This window comes from Pseudopipra pipra, chromosome 5, assembly GCF_036250125.1.
Source record: "Pseudopipra pipra isolate bDixPip1 chromosome 5, bDixPip1.hap1, whole genome shotgun sequence".
Lineage (NCBI taxonomy): Eukaryota > Metazoa > Chordata > Aves > Passeriformes > Pipridae > Pseudopipra > Pseudopipra pipra.
The window spans coordinates 49535309-49558621 of record NC_087553.1 but is presented as its reverse complement, the minus strand read 5'-3'; the positions used below and the strand labels follow the sequence as shown (position 1 = coordinate 49558621).

The 23313-nt window shown below is 35.9% G+C and overlaps 1 protein-coding gene across 19 annotated transcripts in view; it reads right to left on the bottom strand.

Annotated features, from left to right (window-relative positions):
- Window positions 1-23313, bottom strand: part of FOXP2 (forkhead box P2) — a 408792-nt gene that overhangs the window by 117908 nt on the left and 267571 nt on the right. For all 19 annotated transcript variants that reach the window (XM_064656006.1, XM_064656022.1, XM_064656003.1 and 16 more), the window contains one exon: window positions 673-762. In XM_064656006.1, coding sequence (XP_064512076.1) covers window positions 673-762 — 90 coding nt within the window. Of the gene's footprint in view, window positions 1-672; window positions 763-23313 lie in introns of those variants that run through there.

Here is a 23313-nt window from a genome sequence, read left to right as displayed (position 1 = left end):
CAATTTCATATGGAACTCTGAATAAGGAAAAAACGAGTTAATACCACAAAAAAGACTCACTCATAAAATTTTCCCAGGCTAAAACTCTTTTTATATTTTTACTAATAATGCATTTAAAATAACTATTCAGTAACAGACCTTCTATTCTATTGTGAACACAATCTGAAGCCCAACAACATCTTAGTGTGAAACTTAATGACATATATTTTTTTCTAAAATGGCAGAAGCAGCTCCTTCATATTTTTATGTAGTTGTGTTGTTAAGTTTCTGAGCACTTCTCTGTTTGCTACCTAGATATAGTACCAAGGAATGATTTAGGGTTTTCTTTCCCCCAGATAATGTTTTACTCTTATTCTTAACACATTTTTACAATTTAATCTCTGTATGTATAAAAATCCCATACCAACTTCATTATGTGTCTATAAAGAATTAATGTATACCAAAGCAACTGAACTGAGTCTTAGACCTTTTAAGCATCTGTAGTCACAAAAGGCCTTTGTAACCTATAGTGGATTTTTTCTGTGAAGTCAGCAGCAAGAAGCCTGTAACCTCCAGTATGTGAATAAGCACATGCATGCTATTAAGAGTACAGGAATTGGCACACATCCCTTACGTGTGAGCAAGCACTCTTCCCTGAGATTAAGGCCCCAAAAGCAAAGATTCTTTACTAACCTGCAGCGGTCTCTGTTTCTCACTGCCCTTAGGAGACTTCAGTCCACTTGTCTGTTGCTGTAAAAGCAGCTGCCTTGCTGCCTGGAGCGCCTAAAAGTAAAAAAAAAAAAAAAGCAAATAAATTCAACCAGTTCCTAGAAAGAAATGAGTTACTCATTGCTAATGTTAGGTAAAAGTCCAATTGAACAAACATAATCTCCTCCTATTTGATTTGTATTTGCTAGATTTCAGACTTCAGGGTTTTTTTTTACTTAAAACATTAAAAAAATATTCTGAAAGTACATATATAGGACTTCACTAGAATTTATGGATGTACATGAAATCCTGCAGGAAATAAAGTTAATTTGTTTGAAGTGCTTGAAGAGGAAAAATCATAAACTGCATCAATAGCCTCATTTCCACAAGGAACTTGTCTTTGAGTGTTCAACTAAAATGCCCACTCCCTTGCAAATTATCATTCAATTTGCATTTTCATATTACAATTTGAAGTAAAAGCAAGTAGACTTCAAGTGTTACCAGAAGCTGTAATTAAATTTGACAAATCAACATCAGATTATCTTGAAAGTGAATTAATAAGGATATTCATTGAAGATTAAAAACACTTTTTGTACTTACAATTCAAGGAGAAACCTCTCATTTGATAAAAAAAGAGTGCAGTTTTAATGCCAAATAAAAATGAGTGGTTTTAATTTGCATTCTTAGGAAAATCAGAGAACAAAGAAATTAGTACTCAACCAACCAGATCAGGCTCAGGGATGACAGTATCCCAATCAAAATAGATGATGTTTTCATTTATTTTACGTTTTCAATCCAACTCAGCAAAATACAGTTAAACATATGAAATGTAAACAAACATTCCACTTACACAAAGAATGCTGATCTATATTATTTTTCCCCTATAAAATTATTTTTAAAATGTCAAGTGTTATAAGGTAGTATTTATTTATAAATAAAAACTATTCAAAACATTTCCACTGAAACTACCTGGAGAACTCATTTTTTCCCCCTTAAAAAAATCAGCTCAGTAAATAGCAGTTACAGCTTTACAATACATCACACTATTATCTATGTTTTTAAAACCCACTGTAGATGGAATATACTGCAATAAATGCCATTTGATCAATGTTCCCTAAAATAATAAAGATTCTCAACTGATAAAGAAAGGTACTATTTTGATTAGACTCAAATGAGCTGGTTTTTAAGATAGTTTCTAGTATCCATGACAACAGTTGCTTTGACAAGATGTGCATATGGCATTACACTGCCAGCTGGTGTGAACAATGTTTGAACTACTGCATTGAGATGCTGAGCAAACAGAAAAAGTTGCCACGTCTTAACCCTCAGGGAAGGCAGTCATCCCCTGATCAATTATGAAAAGACAGAGAGAGGGCTGCTACAGTCTGGCTCCAAGCAAGTTTTCTGAGAAGGCAGGCAGACATAGAAAACCAAAGTAAACAAAGTGAATGCACTAGCACCATCTCCTAACAACATTGATTCATCTCCCCATAGAAGGCCCTGATACAAAGTTTGCAGAACAGACTTTTAACATTTGAAGACATTCCCACAACAATCCCCGTATTGTTTCATCAAATTCTCAAGTAATTACAGGTCAGCTTTACAAAGACTATACATTTCTCTGAACCTAAGCAATGAGACAGACAGAACTATCTTCTCTCCGCCAAAAATAAACAAAAGTTAGCATATTTTAAAGTGCACTTGAAATATTTTGTTATCAAGGAACCACCAGATAGCCTCTTTCTTATGTGAATAGCATGATCTCTTCTGTACTCCAAGCTCTTGAGCAGATCCTAAAGGCCAATCCTCCTTTGCCTGAGATCAGACATAAATATAGTGTTCATTTCAGGGACACCAGGATTCTTGCAGTGGTTTAAGCACAAAACACAGATTTAAGGCAAGAACAGAAGATCTGTGACAAATTTATAATCTTTCTCAATCATTAGAGCTCTCTGAAAGGAAAACCTAAATGCAAGCAAGAGAACTACTGCATTTCCAAATTCATGGGAGACTGTGGAGGAAAACCAACCTCACTGCTTGGTGTAATACTGCCAGAAGAAGCAGAGAAGAGATCTGAAAATGGAAAAAAACCATCAAGATAATAATTTTTTATTTGTAGCAGCCACAGAAAATTCATTGCATGGCCTTTATCTGGAAAAGAAATTGTAATGATATAATGCTGGTGTACACTTGCAAATAAGTGGAAAACTTGGCAAGTTGTTTCATTGTCCTAATCTTTAGCAGCAAAGTCCTCTCAAGTCAATACAATAAAACAAGCAAGCAAGTATCTGGTAAAGCTGTACATTTTTAGTACTTGAAAATTAGAGAATTATAGTCTGCTGTATCTTAGACTTAAGCTAGACATTATGATTTCAAATTGTGGGTAGCATACTCCCGTGGAATCAGACTAAGAAAGCATGACTTCCTACAGCTAACTACAAAAAGAGTCACACTTCATGAAAAAGCAAGGCAGCACAACAGGATATGCTTGCATAAAAGGCTCTAATACTTAAACTATTTTGATTCATATGTGCTGGTTGGGATATCTCTAAAGGAGTAAAGGCTTATCTTTTAATACAGAATGTCTTATAAATGATGACTACCTGAATACTTCAGTGATCTTATTGTGGCAGTTTAGATTATTGTAAACACAGGAGATAGAAGAAGAACAGAAAACAATTTCAAGAGATCAGAGATGATTTAAAACTCATAAGGAGAAATCACTGTCAGCCTTTGTTCTTAGAGAAGTCATCATATGGTACTTTTTTCTCCCATTGTGCTGCTTAACTTTACATTTTGCTACTCAGTAAACAACCTCCCAGAAACACACTGTTAATTTCAAAGCATTATTACTGACATTATTCATAACTGAAGATTATGAGATTATAAAACATTAGTTCTACCAATTCATTTGCTGCTATTAAATCTTTGCCAATAAATCGACAACTTGAAAGTATCTTTCAAAATTCATAAACATCTAAACTTCAAGTAAACACACATCCTATGTGTCATTTATAAAATTCTATGAACTAATTTGATAATAACTCGTGGTTTAAAAACAATATAATTAAGACGAACTAACAAATGCTTATAAATCTGGTAGATCAAAATTATGTTGAGTCCTACCTCAAGTTAAGAGAAGAAGGAACAGATTGTAAGGCACTCAAAATCATATCTAGTTTCCAATAACATTTGTTTCACATTTAGCAGGCACTTTTCCTTAATTAAGTTATCTAAATTAGCAAAACTATACAAAAAAAAGTCAATGTAGACAAAAGCAATAAAAAGAACTGAGGATTAGAAATTATTTTAATAACTCAAATGAAAATCATTATAATGCTCTAAGTAATAGCTATATAAGCAGGAAATTTGGGCATATGGTTTCCAGAACTCACTGTGTCTTCTAGTAAAATATTTATTGGAAACACTACTTCTTAATATCTACTGTGCAGCTTTGGCATAGCTAAAACATAAGCAGAACAAAAATAAAATTAATTGCACATAACTTACCCTATTAAAGTTGATAAATTGCTGTAGATTTTGCAGTTTGTTGGCAATAATACTGTGAGATATAACTTGCTTTAATTTTTTATTCCAAACACTTTTATTTAATGTAAGCATGACTTCAAATTATTTTTAAGGTTTTATCATTTTAATAAAGTGAAAGCTGTCACTAAAAGATGGTAAACATTACTTTGGTTTTTAAAAAGTAAATATATGTGTATTTTTAGGAAACAGATGTCACTCATATCTTTCCTTTAAAATCAGGAATGTTTAACCTATCAGCCTGTTGCATTTGAGACGTTAAAATGAAAAATGACATCTACGCCCATTAATATCGTCAATGTATAAACAGCACAGCGTGACACATTCTTGAGAGCTGAAGGCTACAAAATCTCTCTGAAACATAAATAACAAAGCACTCAGAAGGATATTTGATGTTGATATTCATCTCTGAGAAAAACACTGCTGCCTAGGCTTCTTATGAAAATAGATGCAGCCCAAATGGATCTCCTGTAATTGGTTTCAGATAGTGAGGTCAAAAGAAATATGATACGAGAAACTATTATGTGGAACAGGCGAAACAAGAATGTTTATACAGGCACTCCCTATTTATACTGACAAGAGGTGTATACTTTGTAGATAACCAGAACCAAAAATTTGCCAGAAGACAACCAGATTCTTTTCTTTTTCTAACTCCAAATCCCTACTTTATTTTTTCAAATGACTGCATACTCTGACATTCCTGCAGAACGTCAAGTAAGTTTCTGAACATAAAATAAGTTTCCAAATGGCTGAATATGTCAAAGGAGAGTCATCTCACTGGTAGCACCATGCAACTGAAACATATCAAGATGATAAGCTGGATTTAAGGCCAAGGACTGTTCTGCACTGGTTGAATAACAAGTTAACCAAATGATTACATAGCTCCATTTATTATAAAAGCTATTTCAGGAGAACCTCTGCCCCTTTATAACCTGTTGGGGGTCCTTTCTCAGGCTGGCTCCCAACAAGAAGCCCAGAATTATGCATAGTTGTATGAAATCCTCCAAAGATGGTGACAGAAAGACAAGACTATTCAACACTCCTTAATAGCATTTAAATGATACTGCTAAACCTTTGTGTCTCACTGACTATATTTGTCCAGAAAGTTCTCTAATGAATGTCATAGTCAGTCAGCATGGCAGCTTATAATCTTTCCAAATGGAGTAGCAAAGCATTTAGCACTACTCAAAGAATCTCAAATTTAAGGTGATCCAACTCCTTTCCAGCAGCAATCTCTCCAGGTGACTCAACAGGGTAGGCAAACTCCCATTTTCCTCAGTGAACAACACTCTTTTTTTTAAGCCATGCAAAGACAATTTAGGACAAATGTGCCATACTGGAAAGGCCATGAAGTCAAGGAAATCCTGTATGTAACTGAAATCCAAGCCACATAACCTGCCTGATTTCTCCTAGGAGTGGTAGACTGAAAAATTATTAGAGTAGAAACAAAGGACTAGATAGCTAAGGCTGTGGGCACCCATCTCAAGAAATATAATTTCTAAGAAAACTAGATGGTCGTGAAGAAGGATTTCACTCAACCCATCATCAAAGTATGCCAATACTCAAAGTAAAAAGATTTGTCTGTTTTCTGCATCTAGATTAGCAGCTGCCGACAGCCACGATTTTCTATGTGCACAATCTCAGCAGCTAAGATGCAGGGTGCCCCGCAGCCTTGCCTAGTAGTAGAACACAAACCTGGAAGAGACTAAAATGTTTGAAACTATATTATGCTCAAAAAGAAGAGGCAGTATTCTTGGACAGTTCATTACCATCCCAAGTACTTCTACCATCAGGTTGCTAGATAGGAGGACAAAAAGTGGTAGTGGCCACTAAGTGTAGTACTGAGCCCAACTCTACAGGGCAGGATTAAGTGAACATTGAGTATGTTTGAAAACATTTATTACATTGACACTACAGGAATTTGTGCAAATGATTACCTGGCTCCTGGATCCCCAGGCTGCTGAACTTTTTCAAGGCTGGGAAAATTCTGTGTTTGTCCAGGATAGTATCTTTGTCCCCAGGGAATTTCAAGATAAAAAAGCGGAATGCTTTGAGGGTTAGGTGGAAAGTGGAGAAAGCTGTTCTGGATCCAAGTTTAACTTACATTCCTCAAGTGCTTCATCTCAGAAACATAAGAATGTCTCTGGATCTGGCCCTTGTTTCCTTGGACTAAAAGCACATGGTTGGTTTTTTGGTTGGTTGGTTGTTTTGAGGTGGGGGTGATGGTATGAGTGTGTTTTGTTTTCTTAGGCTGATACTGCCAGTTTCAGCACACTGAGGCTCTGATTTTGATTCAGATTTGCAGTCTTCCCTGCAACACAAACAACACTAGAAGAAGTGATCCTCAATCTACCTGAGCTTCTGTTCTGCCCTGATGTTATCCAGGATTAATTTGCAACTGAAGAGAAAAAGTAACAGTAATAAACTGACGAATGCAACATGAAGTCTCATAACGCTGTTTAATAAAAGGAAATTAATCACATAATTGTCATAAACCTATTTTCAAACAGCAATCTATCAGAGAGAAATTATGCATCTGTAGTTATTGACCTTTCATTTTACCATGACTGATTTGTAATTAGACTAGTTTTGTGAAAAATAATAGTTAATTACCAGATTTTTTTTCACTCTAATTGTTTTGGCAATTTTTTTTTTTTTGTTCGGTGTCCTCCTTTTTCCCCATGTAAAGGATGCTAAATAAATACAGGGCACTAATAACTTAGTAGTTTACATATTTCATTTTATAAAGCAAATTTAGCTTCCCTCTCCATAACCTAGTTTAATGGATTCTAAACACTATTTCAAAAACAACTCTTTCATTTTCTGTGCCCATTATTTAGCTGACCAAAAACTAGAAACCAAACACCCATAACAGTGATTTGCTTCAATTCCTGGCAGCATTAGCAGAACTCTTCAGACATCAGTCTGTATTGGTCATTAGGGCTACATGTCAGACCATGCATAACATGGTCCATGACAGCAAACCCAAATGCTTTCTCCAAAGCTCGGACCAGCTGAAGAATGCAAATGTCAAGGGTTAGGAGAGATGGGGGCCCACAACACCAGAGTTGTGCTCCAACATGACAACCTCTTTCCTTTCATCCCATATGCCTGAAATTAACTTTCCTTTGGTAAACACATGAGCAGGCAATCTACTCTACTACATTCCTACTACTTACATTATGTAGTAGCTAATTGAATTTATTCAATGAAACAAAACCAGTGCAAACATAAAATACCAGCAACGCAAGCTCACAAATGTCCTGACACTGCTATATTCTTCCGTGTGGTGTGATTTTTAAAAAGCTGGGACATGTAATAGCTAGACAGAAGAGCCACTCTCTTAGTTCTACATGAACAGAATGTGGCATGTACCAGTTTCCCGCATGAAAACTGGTATGATCTATTTCTAAAGAAAATTGCTAACAGATATTTAAAAGCTATTTAAGTGTGCAGGGGAAAAGAACTATCAATACAGCCACCCCATGTGTGAATCCAGAAATAAAAAAATACTTAAAATTATTTTATGTTTATATAATATTATGCACATACAGTAGGAAGTGTACATATTTTTTATTTGAAAGGATTTGGTTAAAAAAAGAATTTTGCAACCCTGTCCATTGTAGACATTCCCTTATTGGCTGTGAAGCCTACTTTCAATTAAAGCAGCCTGAAAAAAAGTTGCGTTGGCTTAAGTGGAATAACAGATGACTTGGTAATTTATAAATAGGAAAGGAACTGATGCAAATGGAAGCAAGAGTAGTTCCATTTGTACTAAGATCAAAAGTGAGATCAAATTGGAGGGGAAAGAAACACAGTATCAAGAGAAGCATTGTACCTGTTAGGTGGCTGTTAGAAGGCAACTGTTTTAACTGATAGAATTCTGAAAGGAAATTTTAAAGTTAAAGACAATGAATTCATCACAGAGATTATTAATCAAATTATTAACATAAATCATCATCAATATATAAACTAAACCAAAAAGTGAGGCAGATACAAACCAGAAGGAAACATTCACGCAGACATTTTGTTCTAGTCAACAGCAAGTTTCCCAGAATAGAACCTCAACTTTGAGAAGACAGATGTGAAGACTGATTAGTTCTGTTAAGTAATACAGAGAGGTAAAATAAGAGGGGAAATACAAATGCCAAAACAACATTTACACTAAAATAGCCTTAACCACTTAGAAGGCAGAAATAAATACATCTACCTTTAAATTTTATATTCAATTAATACCACTCAGCACTCACTGGTGTCATGTCCTGGCTGGGCTTCGCGAATGAAGATTTGGGAAGGGCTCTACCCACGTTTGTTACAAGCACGCTGGTGGCTAAAAAGGCCAATAGGAGACAGGCACATCTGGTTGCAAAAGGCACAGCAGAAAGACTCCTTAGGTGGTATATTCTGCAAAGCACGAATCTTTCTGGGTTGTCTTTTCTCCTCGAGAGTGATCCTGCGTGCTTTCTCAAAAGCATCAGCAGCGTTATAGATGGTGTGTCTCCAGACCTCCCGACCAGAGTAGACCAGTTATGGTGATCAGTATGGCCAAGGCTGAGATGTTGTTTCAGGGAATCCTTGTATCTTCTCTTTGGGGCTCCTCTCGTGCGGCAGCCTGTGGCAAGTTCACAATAGAGCAAGATCTTAGGGAGGCAGTGGTCCTTCATCCTTGAGGTGTGTCCTGCCCATCGCAGCTGTGTTCTCAGCAACATGGCCTCAATACCTGTGATTACTGCTTGTTCTAGAACAGCACTCACTGGTAAAGCAGTGCTTATACAAAGTATCAGAAGCACAGATTCCTCATCCGGACACCCGCCCGGCAAGCTAGAAACCAAAGCTATCCATCAAGAGTGTGGATCTACATGGTACCAAAATAATTACAAATAAAATTACAGTAATTATACTAATCAAACTCTCTCAGCCAATCCAAATGTGAGAAATCACATATCTGTTGATAAGTCACTTATGGAAAGGTCTCCAAATATTTGAATGACAAAAATTTGATTTACCACTGCCCTTACAAACCCATATCCAGCTAAACAAGTGAGAAAGGAATGAAAGGAATATTATCAAGATGGTCATATCAGTCTTTCCCAAATCTTCGTTCGCGAAGCCTAGCCATGACATATCAGTCTTGCCGTATGGGAAGAAAGTACAAAAGCTGAAAAAGAAACTTTCCAATGGAAAGGGTAATGGAGGAGTACAATAAATTGTGTCCAAAATGCAAAATCTTTGTAACTGAACCTATTCAATAGGTATCTCATGGAACAGTTAAGAGCAGTGGTTCTGCTCTGGGACACAGAAGACCTTTGGAAGCATATTCCAGACTTACTTTATTTGATTATATGGTTCCTGTGAAAGCATGCCAAGTTTGGATTACTGTGATGTCTAACACCTTGCTACATTTCAAATAACACCACGTTCTCATAAACTGAATATCATGAAGCTTCAGCATGGTTTGTTTCCATGGTGAGCTAACAGCAGAGGACCAGAAAGCGCTGCACATACAGAGTTGCTCTTTTGAATTTTCCGACCTTACATGACCACTTTTGTGTTTATGAGACTATCCTTGAAATTTTGGACTGAACCAAGAAATAGTGTATACAGACAGAAGATGGCTTAGAAATAAGTGCTCTGTGCCCTAATTGCAGTTAGAGCCATCTAGGCAGGCTTCTTGCATCCTCACCACCAAATATGGGCACAACAGTAGCAGAAAAAAAGATTTTCTTATTATTACAATTCTTACTAGAAGCAATAGAGACCTGGCTGAAATGGGGGGGCTAAGAAGATGAGAGAAAAACAAGGCAAGAAAGAGGGTCTAAAGCACACTTGATCAGCTTAAGTTAAACATCTCCACAAATAAAGAAAGCATTACCAAATTGACTCATTATTATAATTTATTGTGAGATTAAATCTAAAGATATAACAACAAAACTTACAAAATGTATATTTTACAGCTTGATTTGTCATGTTTTTAATGAAATAATTTGATCAAAAGTCCCTACGTAATCTCAGCCTTGTTGAGAGTTGAGCCTCTCCACTCAACTTTAAAAATCACTCTTTACTGCTAAAGCTAAATCTGCTGAACTGAAAGCCTACTGAGTACATTTTTATTTTTCCTTATGGATATTATTGTGATGCTTTCTAAAACTTTAGTCAGGATAAAGAACTCCAGGTACATAATCAATGAAAGAATGATTAGGGGAAGAAACAATAAACATGAATGCCAGAGGGTAATATAAAAATAGCCATTTTATTTGCAATCTTTCAAGGTTGCAAATAAGGTTTCTCTCCTTTTGGAGACAGAAGTTGAGTTTGGTCCGGAGTTTAAAAAAAAACAAACCAGCAAAACTGTGATACGAGATCAAGATGTAAATTATGCAAATAAACAGCCTATTTCTAGACACAAAATTTATCAATGGTGGCATTTGGCAATAGTTATGAGTGTGTCGATTGCAAAGGTCTGATCTAAACTCCTTGAAATAACTCTGAAGCACTAAATTCTGCTACTAAGATTGTGGGACTCCAGCAGAACCTCTGTAGCGTGATCACATACGTATACATGTGTGAAGTAACACATACATTCACACACATAAAACTAAATACCTTTTTTTTTCTTGAAGAAAATATTTATATTCTGTGTAAAACCCAACAAAATTAGAACTGGTTAGCTCTGCATCTCTCTGAAAGAGACTTCAAGTCTACTCTGGATTGCTTGAATTACTAAAATTTCAGCTTTCCTCTCAGGCTGCTTATATACCTTTTAACTCTTTTGGTGCATTTTGTGATGATCTAGCAGGCACGATCCAACATGCAGACCTCTGTCTCTGAAGAATCCCAATCTTCAGGTTCTTGCTGTAGCTGGCAAATGAACTGTATGTTTTGAAGGCTAGCCTTAACAGTCCATGTAGACAGCACTACTGAGAGAGCATTCTCCACTTTGGGGACTTTTAAGAGTGAAGATTAGAAAAAGAGTGAAATGACAAAGAGCTCTAATTTTAAGCAAAAATGCAAGTGAAGACAGACAGGCAAATGTCCTCGGGCTCCTCATCCTAGTTCCAGCCCTTGTGAGGAGATCTGGTAGGGAGTATATTCTTTATGATTAGAAACTTGCAGGGATGAAAAAGAAAAGACCTGAAGCCATTAAAAATGTTCTGTAGAAGAGGAATAGAGAGATATTTTGCAATTCCCAGGGTATTTAGGTGCTGGAGAACCGATAGCGACTGTGCGAGGAATTTCCAAGTAGTATACATGAGCAATGCAACAGGTTAGGCATTTGAATTAAAAGGTAGATGTTTCTATCACACTTCATCAAGCTCACCCAGGAAAAAATTATCCTTATTATACTACCTTGGCAACTACAGTAATCTTCCTAGCAAGCTAATCAAGGAATTATAAATATGCTCAGGGGCATTATCATCTTTAGATACATTTGTAAAAGCAGACACACCCAGTTACATTGGTGCCAAACATATGTAATACTTCACATCAGTTAAAGTCTCTTCTGGCATCAGGCTGTAAAAATTTTCTCTGAACTGTGTAGCATACACTACATAATCACTACCACTCTAGCATACACATAAAAAAACCCCACTGGCAACCTAGATGCATGATCAAAATAAGCTGTAAATGAAGTTTAGATATAAATTTTACTCCTTGTATTCTTTCAACTACACTTGCTTTACATAAATCAAAATTTGAAATTCAGCTTTTATTTTTTAAGTCCTCTACCATGTCATCAACTTACTATGGTCTAAGGTCAGTTGCTAGGCTTCTCTTCTAAAGACATTCCTCTTCGCACATCACACAGAGTTCAGATTTCATGTCCTGGAATTATTTTCCAGATTCTCGTTTCTACAGTACCCTCTTTTTTTCTTCTTGTTACATTTTAAACCTCAGCAAACTATAACTTTTAATTTAATTGACTAGGCAGAATGCTGTGCATGTTCTCTATGAACATTCAGCTATGTTTTCTTCCTAGAGCATCACTTCTTCATGCAATGGCTTGCAAATAGCACAAAAAACATGGATTTATTCCTGACTAGGTATTTCAATACCATCATAGCGTTACAATGTATAGTATATTTTAAATTATTTTTATAAATTTATTTCATCTATTAGAGATGTATTTTTTATTTTGTAGGACAAAATTAGATAATTTCAGTTCTGAGACTTGGAAAAAAATATATGACAGACATCATAGTATATAGTATTTTTAGTTGAAAGGCCTTGCCTTTTATGAGAAAGTCTTCTGGATAATATCTATTAGTCTGCTACAATTCCCAGGGCTCTTCTTGTGCCATAGGACAGTGGACTGAAGAATAAAAATAGGAGAGAAACTATTTTATGTGAGAACTTTGGGATGGCTTTGAAATACTTTCTGGAGCACAGTTTATTGCATAAGGCTTATGCTGCTACTTGAAGAAAGAGCTGTGGCCAGCAGGTGAAACAATCTTTGATTTTAGATGAATGTCAGAGGTTCTTGCCCTCTTCTCCAGCAATCCCCAGGTTCCTCCATAACACTAAGACAAGAACACTGTAAGCACTTTCATGTGTAGAGTTACAGAAAAATATAAGGAGTGTATTATTAAAAAAAGGTATCATGACAATATCTCTTTTACCAATTCTCTTAGGTTTCACCTACACTGAAAAACTGGAGAGTGCCTGAGAATCTGCTTTTCACACTGGCAAGCTGTGAGTACAGCTCTGGGCATGCATTTTTACCTGTGCTACCCCAAACTCTTCCAAGCAATGCTCAGGCACAACTCTGCAGTTAGAATTTTCCAAGGACCAGTTTCACTAGGGAATTGGGTAAAGCCATGCTAATTTTGGGGACTAAAATACTTATTAGCTCAGGCGAGCCTCACCCTGTGTCAGTTGCTCAGTTTAGCATCCAGGAACCATTTTTTCAATTTAGTGGTGAAGATCATGGCTATGTGCTCAAAACAGTTGAACCACATGTTGTTTCAGAGCCTCTCTTGGCAGAAGCAGTCAGGTTGTGACTTTGGGATGGCTTGTGAGAGTGTCAAAGAACCTTGATTTCATAGCTCAACAGGCTGGAAAAAGAAATTGTTGTCAGAAACAACAGCATACACTCCAGGGGGCAAGAAGGAGGAATAGGGGGGTAGGAATAAGATTCCTTTCATTCTGACCTGTTGCATTTTGAACCTCCCATGGTGTGTTTTAAGCTGATGAGTTTTAAGTACCAGTTTTATATGGACACCTCATGCATCTGGGATGAGCTTTACTTCTGGAAGTCAAAATTCTGACAACAGTCACTGTTTTACGAAAAGTCTTAATTTCTTTCATCAAAGAAGCAGGGAGGAAAAAAAACCCAAAAGCATTTGTTTCCAGAGTTACCATCAATCAAACCGACAAAAATAGTACTATATAATCATTTCTGTAAATTCCAATACGGTTGATGGTATTTTTCACCTTCATGTTTAGGCACTTAAGACTGAGAATTCAGAGTTATGTAATTTGACAAAATCTTGACAGAAAGTAACTTCCAGAGCTCATGTTAGTCACCAGCTTCAGGAGTGCCCCAGCTCTCAGTGCTAGGAATGAATCTCCTCTGCTACTGGCAAAGAAGTAACAGGCTATTCAGCAAAGTTGGCTTGGACTCTGACAAACAGATGATAGGGAGCATTGCAAAGGCTTTGGTGTATCACCAGTGGATACAAAATGTGTCATTTGCCCAGAAAAAAGTGATGAGTAAAATGTCCAACTTCAAGCATTTAAGGTTTTTTTAAAGTTAAAACTACTTTTATTTGTTTATTTTAAGGATACTGTGAAACTGAAAAATTTCAGGAAGAGGATACTATGAAAATTAAAAGCTCTAGGAATTTCTTTAAAAATAATTTTACTATCCCTGGCATTTTCCTTTAGATTTTTCTGCATTAAAGTTTGCTAAAATTCTGGCTAGAGGTTTCATGCCTTTCTTTAGAATAACACAGACAAAAGTTGAATTGCAGAAAGGCTACATGGACTAGAACTGTACATTAAAGGTAATTTTTAAAATTTTTTTACAAGTACAAAGAGACTAGCACCGAAATAAAAACAATGGAAGTAATGTTGAAGAGAGATAAAATTTGTTCCAGACTAGAAGGCATTAAAAAAGACTCATATAGTAATCAGAGTATAACAATCAGGCCAGCACAGTATCATTGAGAACACATATTCTAGTGACTAGAGACGATTATGCTACTCAAGAAAATAAATTAATTTTACTTAAGCTGACTTCCTAATCTTGAAGGCAAGTGTTTCTTTGACTAGTCTGACACAGTTTAAGTAGCATAGATAATGCCTCTTTTACAACAAGCAGTGGTAGACCATAACTACAAAGTGAGCCCTTTCCCTGACCTAATAGGCACCATCCTTTGAAATCTGGATGCATGGAATTCACTCAATCTTTTATATCATCTTGCAAGACAAGATATATCATGAGCCCCATTTAAATGTATTTACACTGTGAATTAATAGTATTCCAAAGTAGACATTTGGCAACAAAGCTTAAGTTCAAAAAAAACCCCATAAGAGCAATGCCTGCAGGGATTTTTACATTTACCAATCAATATAATTGTTGGAAGAAATGATTTCTGAAATTTTGCCAAGTGCAAGTGGTACCAACCTGAGCTTTTGCTTTCCAGGTTGCAAGTTTTTTTCAAACAAAGTTTTCTTCAAACAAAGTTTTCTTAACATTTCTGCAATTTTGAGAAAAAAAAAAAGGCTCTGTTGCAATCATTTACTGAGGAGCAATTTTTGTTCTAGAATAAATTTTAAAATTTTGCAAATATATTACCCCATATTATTTCTGGCACAGCATAATTCTGGTTTTGTTTTATTTGGTTTTTGTTTTCCTAGGTGTCATAAGAAGACAAAGCAATCACAGCTTTACAGCTAAAGCTTCAACAACATAGTTTTATAAAAATTGAAAATGAATGATAAGGAGAAGGAAATTTATGCTTGAGAGCAAAGAAGGGGAATTCAGCAATGTACATTCACACAGTCATAAATTATTGTGTTGTATCTAACCTGTCACAAGCCATACGTATTCACCCACACTGTAACACAGCTTCGGCAAGATTCCTGAATTTCTCAACTGAAAATAAGGTTTTGGGAACAGAGGGAATTCAACATTTCACATGGTGGCCTTTAATGCGTCCTCAAAATCCAATCATTATGAGAACCAAAGATAGGAAGATATCCCATCCTGTATCCAGGTTTGCATTTCTGAAATGGTTTCCACACAGAAAAGAATAAATGCTTCTGACAAGCAAAGAAAGAAGGGACAGGTCAAATCTGTGTTAGATTAAATGGTTATACTGTTAAGTTTTACCATATGTTGATTGTCCAAAACATTATAAATATAATTGAGTATAAAATATTTTTATAAGGAGAGGTGTTCAACCAGTACAAATTAGCTGCAATTAAATCCTGCCCTTGCTGATTACTATATGTGTTCAACTGTCAGTCTCTCATGTCAATTCATACTGTAGCTCATTTCAAGCAATATGCAAAGGTATACAGATTTCAAACAGATTTAATCACTTCAGTCTAGTCAAGGAGAAATTCAAGATGACAGTGAAATTCAAGGCACAGACAAACTCCATTCTGCTCTGAGTCACAAGAATGGATTGCGCCCCTGAATGGGGAACCTTCCACCAGAGGCTAACACTTCTGTAGGATCCTCAAGTCAGATATAAATGTTTCTGGACAACATCTACACTCCCCCTCTTTTTTTTTTTCTTGTTTAATGTTAATGGAAGATGCCAGATGGATGGTTTTGGAGATTAAAATGCCCTTTTTCTATATTCAGAGGAAGTTCAGCACAGTCAGCTGCAGGAGCAACTAAATGAATGCAGCCCATTACTGCCTCCTTTCAAGGGGTAGAAAAGTAATTCTATTTCCATGCTCTTTCACTCTTCATTTCTTGTACTGATTATGCCAATTAGAGCAGTCCTTTTAGCAATGCAGTCATCTGCCTTCTAGAAATCTTACCTGCCTGTTTATATGCTTGCAGGTGGTGACAGCTGTAGAACGAATTTGATACAGATCATTTAACTATCCCCGATGATGAGCAAGGAGATAAGCTACACACTGAGTGGTAAACATTCTGCTGATTCATTTATACCATTCCTGCCTTAGGATGCTCCTTTGCTATGGGGTACAGACTGCATAAACTTAAATATATATATAATATATATATATATACACAAAAAATATATATTCTAGAAACTGTCTTTAAGCTGGAAGAAATTTTGGACTGTCTTTACTGCAGATATGTATAACTGTCTTAAATGTGGGGACTGAAGAAAGAACGTAATCTAAATAAGATGCATGATTGCACATCTGCTAATACAAAATCTAAGTTCTTTGCCTTTAAAACTCATTAGTTTGCAACTTTTCAGTACAGAGAATGTCTAATTCATGCATTCTACTTGGTTCCTTGGTAAACACACAATTTGTTTTCAAATCAAACTGAAGTTCCTTATTCTCAAAGTCCTAGTCAATTTGACCCCTAAAGAACCTCATCTTCATTTTTTTCTTCTAATGTATCAGCTTTCCTTTTCTGCTTATGGTCATCTTCCATTCCAAGGGCTTTCTTACATTGCCCTACATGGTAGCCTTATCTTCCCTCATGTTTCTGTTTCACTCAAGAACTTAAAATCTTCTCCCAAAACTTTCTCTTTTCAGCTAACTTCCTAATACACACCTTAATTTTTCCAAGTTTCGTCTACAGTTTAAAACTCCTGCTTAAGTTGAAATGAATTAAAAAATTAATAAACAAAAAGTCCAAAAATGGCATTAACAAGATACATATAGAAAATAGACTGATTTAATGATACTTCATTTCTTCTTACTCCTGTTCTTTACTGTTTTTTTTCCTGTATTTTAATTCCTGCTGAATCTAATTTATATGCTGAGATTGGTATGTTTAGAATAGTCTTACTTTCAACCTGAAGGGTTTGAAATATGTTGCTCTTTATAGTGCAACAGTATTATCTTGCTTACAGTAGTGACTGTTCAGAATGTCTATGAAGTTCCAAATGCAGTAAGAGCAGAAGTAATAACAGTGGACAGATTTTAAAATATACCATGCTATTTTACACGTAATAGTAGCTGCAGCTAAAGCCACTCTTTTCTGTGAATAGAATATACATGAGTTACAAAGGGTTTTTACATGCCACATATAAAGCAGAGTACTGACCTGCACACAAAACCCTTTAGCATATAAAGGTAAATGAAGCCACTGGTCTCTTCCATTACTAGGAAAGAAGAGATTAGGATTCTGCATTAACACTTGGGCAAAGTCTATCAGACCAAATACACTTTTTCTTTTGGAGATAGGCATTGTCTTGCAGACAGAAGGGAAACTGAAAGTGCCATGTTCAGAGCGCTGTCCACAGTGGTGGCCACATTTGCACACAACCAACTTAATCAGTCAGAAGCATGTCATGTGCAATGTAACAGAGAAATAAAGAATAGCCAAGAAATTAAAGGAAACTGTGCTCTGAACAACAGTAGAGAATGCAGAAAAATAAATGAGATTAAAAATACTCCTCATTAGTCTTTCATTTCCTAAAATACTTTGTATAGTAAGAAGCAAGTTAATGACTTGTATAGCACAGTTAATGACACTGTATAGCACTGACACACAGGACATCTCAAAAGATCCTAGTTCTGAGAGGAAAGGCGTTTTAAGTCTCTATTTCTTTTTGTGGGTTTTTTTTTGGTTGGTTTTCTAATAGTAACAAGTTCCATACTTTTTTAATTTGCTTGAATATTCTTTAGGAGAATCCTAAATTGGGCAACACAAAAATCCGTTCATTCTGAAAATCCTGGCCATCGTCTTCAAGACTGGCTGCAGTTTGCCCTTTGCGCTTTGAGACTGAGAATTCAAAAATGCAGACCTACAATAGCCAAGCTGCCCCTTTTTATCTGGAGGCTTTGGGTATCCCCCAAGACTTTTATATAAATGCAGTGCACTCTGGTTTACATTAGAAAAGGAAACATTTATCTTATCACATTGATATCGGCTCAGTACAATATTACATTCTGGAATAAGAAAATATTGCAACTTTTCTTGAAAAGGTCAAGAGGTACTGTTTATCTTCAGGGCATAATGAATTACAGCGTATTGCCTCCCTAAGAATTCTGAAAGAACAGAATATGTTTTGACGCACAATACACCACTCAGGACTCTGCAGTAATAGGTGGAATAATAAACAAAGCTGTAGTGTAATACTTCCACCTTCAAAATTTTGTATAAATACAAAGCTTTGTGAGAAATCTGGTTAGCAGCTAGTGCTTTCACTACTGAAAAAAAATGTGTGACAATTCTAATAAGGCATGACCTTCAAATCTCTTCAACCTCTTAATTGCATCCCAAATTCAAGTTTACTTACTTATATTATTACATGTTAAACTTTATTGCTCAGCAAGGTAATATAACAGCTAGAAGTTTCTGGTTTCCAGTTTTATAGTCAGAACACATCTTTTTATTTGTGCAAGTCACATTCCCTGTTATGTCTGACTGCTTGCTTTATGCCGCAAGGATCACACACTATTCACTATTACTGATCGCTAAGTACTGCCCACTCTTTTGAAATGTTTCTAGTTAGGCTTTATAGTGACTGATCAGAAAAAAAAAGGGATTATGATCACTTAATCTGAACTCCCAATAACAGAGTTTCATGTCTCCTCATATTTCCTGTATGAAGCCCCATAACTGGTAAGTGGAAATTTTAGTGGAAACTCTATGACGATACTTATCGGGCAAAAAATGTTTTGCCCACAGGAAACAAAAAAGACACAGACAATTTTTTTACAACCTCATCTTTCAACAGCTCATCTAAGCCAAATTGTCTTAGTAGGAAGTAATATGTGACTTAGTCCTACGTATTCATTTTTCAAAGCAAGTGAGAAATTGAACTAACAAATGAACAAGGGTCTGTGGAAAAAAGAGAGTTAAACTAGAGAAAAGTGGTAACCCAATGCATTTGAAAAATCTCTAGTACTCTGCAAACTTCTGCCTGCAATCATATTTTGCCTAGTACATTAAGAAATTAGCAGATGGAGATTAGAGCAGTAAACTGAAAAGAAGACAAGTGTGTCAGCATGCCCCTCTTTTGCTCACAGCAGGGGTGTTTTGCTACTACTGACTAGCCAAGATTGCTGCAAGGATCTTTTCCTTACTGTATCCAGTTGAAACTCAAAACAGTGATCACAGTGGTCAGTTTTTACTTCACCACTTAATACAGTAAAGGAGAAGTACTCACCAAGATGAAATTCGTCTCAGATGGCAGGTGAGAGCTAACAGCACCAGCTCTTGTAATCTGTTCATTCAACACAAGAGCTCACATTTCAATTTATTCTGCCAGGAGACCTTGAAACACACAGTGGTCAGAGAAGTATCAGTAGGCAGGGGGTGCTCTAACACATTCTATAGATTTTTGGCAATGTGGGAAAAAAAAATGAAAGTGACAAACCTGGAATGTGTGGAGACACACCTAGACTAAACATGCAGGACAGAGATGAAGACCTTTAACTTCTATTCAGTTCCGGTGAGAAATAGAGAAGAGATGAATACAGAAATCTTTCTATTTGTGGGTACTGGGTCAATAAGCAAACAATGAAGATCAATACAAACTGCATTACTGGAGGACACTAAGCCTCCATCACACCTACAAACAGAAATGCCACAACAGTGCCAACAGCTGAACAGCTTCAATGGCAAGATCAGAAAAGATCTCAATATCAAAGTAGTTATCAGAAATAAAGTAGCTGAATAGACAGAACTTGAACCTACACTGTGTTGGAGAAAAAAATCACAGCTAGATCAATTTTCCAAAGAATACGCCAAACACAGAAGTAAGTTGGGGCTTCATTTTTATAGATAAGAATTCTTACTCCATAATAAAGAAAAAGGGAAAAGAAACAAGAAAAGAAAAAAATACTGTAAGAAATAAAATACTAACTGGAGCGTAGTAACATAAATCTCATGGTTATGGGAGGTGGAGACATCAACAAATTCAATAAATAGACAGAGAGTTGGGATCATAGAGTTATTCAGCAAACATTATGGAAATTCTGGAAAATTATTTTATTCTGGTCTGTCATATAGAGAACTTAAGCAACTGTTAGAAGAAAGCAAAGTGAAATGAAAAGACTATTTGTATTCAAAAAATTCTGAAAAGCAATCTTCATGAATTCTTAAATTTTCTGGTAGATGTTCTCTTTCCTGTTTTTCCCAATGGAACCAAAGAAGCTAAAGCATATCAAATTATTTACAGTCTCATCAAAGATATCAAGAAATGTTCTGTGGAAAAAGGAAATAATACACATTTTGGTCAGATTTCAAGACAGTGACCATGGCTGCCTCTGTCCCAAACTGCAATGAACAAAATCACATTGAACATTCTTCCTCCTATGGTTTTCTTTCTGAAGTATTCATACTTTCTTAAAATCTGTCAAAACCACAGCAAAAGCCAAGAAGGAAAAATTAGAGTTACAGGATGACTGGATTTTAATAACTTACTAGCAGATTGATGATAAACATTAATAGCCTTGAATAGTGCTATGCCCACTTCTGCCAGTTGGCTCATAAGTATGTCATCTGAGACTTGAAACGAAGTTTTTGTTTAAAATAATATTCCCATTTTTAAGAAGACTGCTTAGCATGCATAAAATGCTTAAAATTCCTAACAAATTACCTTTCAAGTCCAGACTGCTAAAACAATAAGCTAAATGCTGAACTATAAGGTAGTAAAAATGAAATAATATAACTCATAATTTTCACATATTTAGCCACATTCTACCATTTGTCTCTTACTATTTAAGAAACAACACGTATAAGTGGATAGCTCTGCTTTCCACATCTTTTAAAAAAAACCCCACCCTTGAATTTAGAACTGAAAGAAGACGTCAATTTTGCACATTTTATCTGACTCTTCTGCATCATATTTATCAAGTTCTACCAATGGTTTTCTGTTGGGCTTTTTAGAGCCATTTGGAATCCACAGATTTCTCACTGGATTTTGAGAATCAAAAATAATAAATAAATTTAAAATACAGAGTTAAAAGTTGCTCCTTCATACTCTTTTTGCATGTACCAGCACTGGATAACAGTGTTGATAAATTACAATAATTCAGATCTGCTGAAAGGACTGCCTGTATCTTCAGTAAGTCAGGTTACCATTCTCTGAGGAGGAACTGAGGATATTCCTGGACTTGCTGGGCATTTAGATTTAACACTTGGCCTCTCAGAGCAGTTTTCATCTTATAAAACTGGGTTTTGGCTTTAAGAAATATTTCTGAAGGGCTTAGCTAGCTCCAGGCACTTAACCCTGGTTGTGCACTTGCAGTGCACCAAAGGCTGTGGCTTCCAGCTGGGAAGTCACAGACTGCACTGACAAAGAGACACAATATCCTGGCACAGCACCATGAGTCAGAGACTGAAATTGTATCCTTGATGCACCCTGCACATTTTGAAAAACATGAAGAAGGTACTGTCTGAGGATCTGAGGAAATTTAGGAGCCCAGCATAGGAAGCAGAAGAGGGATTGATTGAGAACAACAAAGTTATGGACAAAAATGGATTTTATTATCATTCTGCAAGTATTTCCAACTAGTAGTAGGAGCAGATGCAGCAATTAGTGGTCATCCCTGGGAAAGGAGAAGTGAAAAAAAGGCACTTTCTGCCTTGAGGAATCTTTCACATCTCATTCACATCACAGGGACTGCTGGAAGTTACAGTTTGTTCTTACAATACTTGTCTGATCATTGGTCTATGTGTAAAAAATATTTGATATTTTGGGCCATTCTCTTATATTGCCAAAAAAAAACCTCTTCTCCTTCAAACTGAAGTTTCTCTATTAAGCCTCAGGTAGCAGGGCCTGTAAGATCAGGAAGGATAAGAAGAGCCCTTAGGACAATCACCACAGTTAAAAAGGAAGAAACAAAGTAAGGTATTTTCTCATCACATTATACAGAAACAATTAGGAACTATCAGACCTTGCTAACAAACTTTTATTATTAGGGAAACCATTTAAAAGGAGAAAAAAACTCCAGTCAGAAATTACAGCACATAGTGGTAGACATTCAATAACTACATTGCACAGACAGAACTTGCAATAGTTTGGAAAACATTTTTATGAGGGTTACTGAATTAAAGTATAACTAAGTTTTGCAGTGTAAAGTTTCTCATGCATCCACTGTGATTCAAAAATATAACAACAAAAGGTTAAAGAATATTTTAGATTATCTATTCATGTAAATAGTATGCAGATGGATTTTTTGTCTTTCTTTAAAAGCTATGAAAAGGAGCCCAAAAATAACCGGATAAGGTGTTAAGAGAAGGTTTTAGTATCAAGAATCCACACAGTAGCAAAGTTGGAGTGTGCTAGCCACTTTGTTGTATGCAGACACGTCCTAATTTACATTCTAGGATGCTTTAGCACCTGAGAAGATTACTACCAGGACAGGTAAATGGGTCTGTGCATCACCAGCAAAAGGGGGTTAGTGTAGGCTGATAAACAATATGCATGCTTCAAAGATGCTCACAAGTTCTGGTATAGATTTTGAGTATTCCATATTTTTTTTCCTCGGATTCATACTTCTGAATGTTATTATCAATATATATAATGTGTTTTTTCTTTTTAGTCTGCTTTTTTTCCCAAGCAGCACAGGGGACTGACTGCTGACCCACTGGTTTATAAACTGTTCCATGTGCCTAGCCAAACAAAAATTACATGAATTTAATTTAAGAATGCAAAGTAGCAATCTAGGATAATATAAATTTTTTTAAAATTATCCTTAAGTAAGATGCGTCAATAGAAAAAAAAGAAAGTTATAGTTTGACTTAAGCAGGATTATAAGTGTGCTAACAGATGGAACAAAAGAGGATAGCCTAACATCTTTCATTATCTGCAGTAATGTCATCCAACAGCCACAGCATCAAACAGCAGTCAAGTAATTAGAATTGCTCTGAAGCAGTAAAAAAAGGATATTGGTCACTCAGATCTTTTTGCAACACAAGATGAGTTTTTACTGGTTTTTTTTTTCTTGATTGTGCAGTTCTTT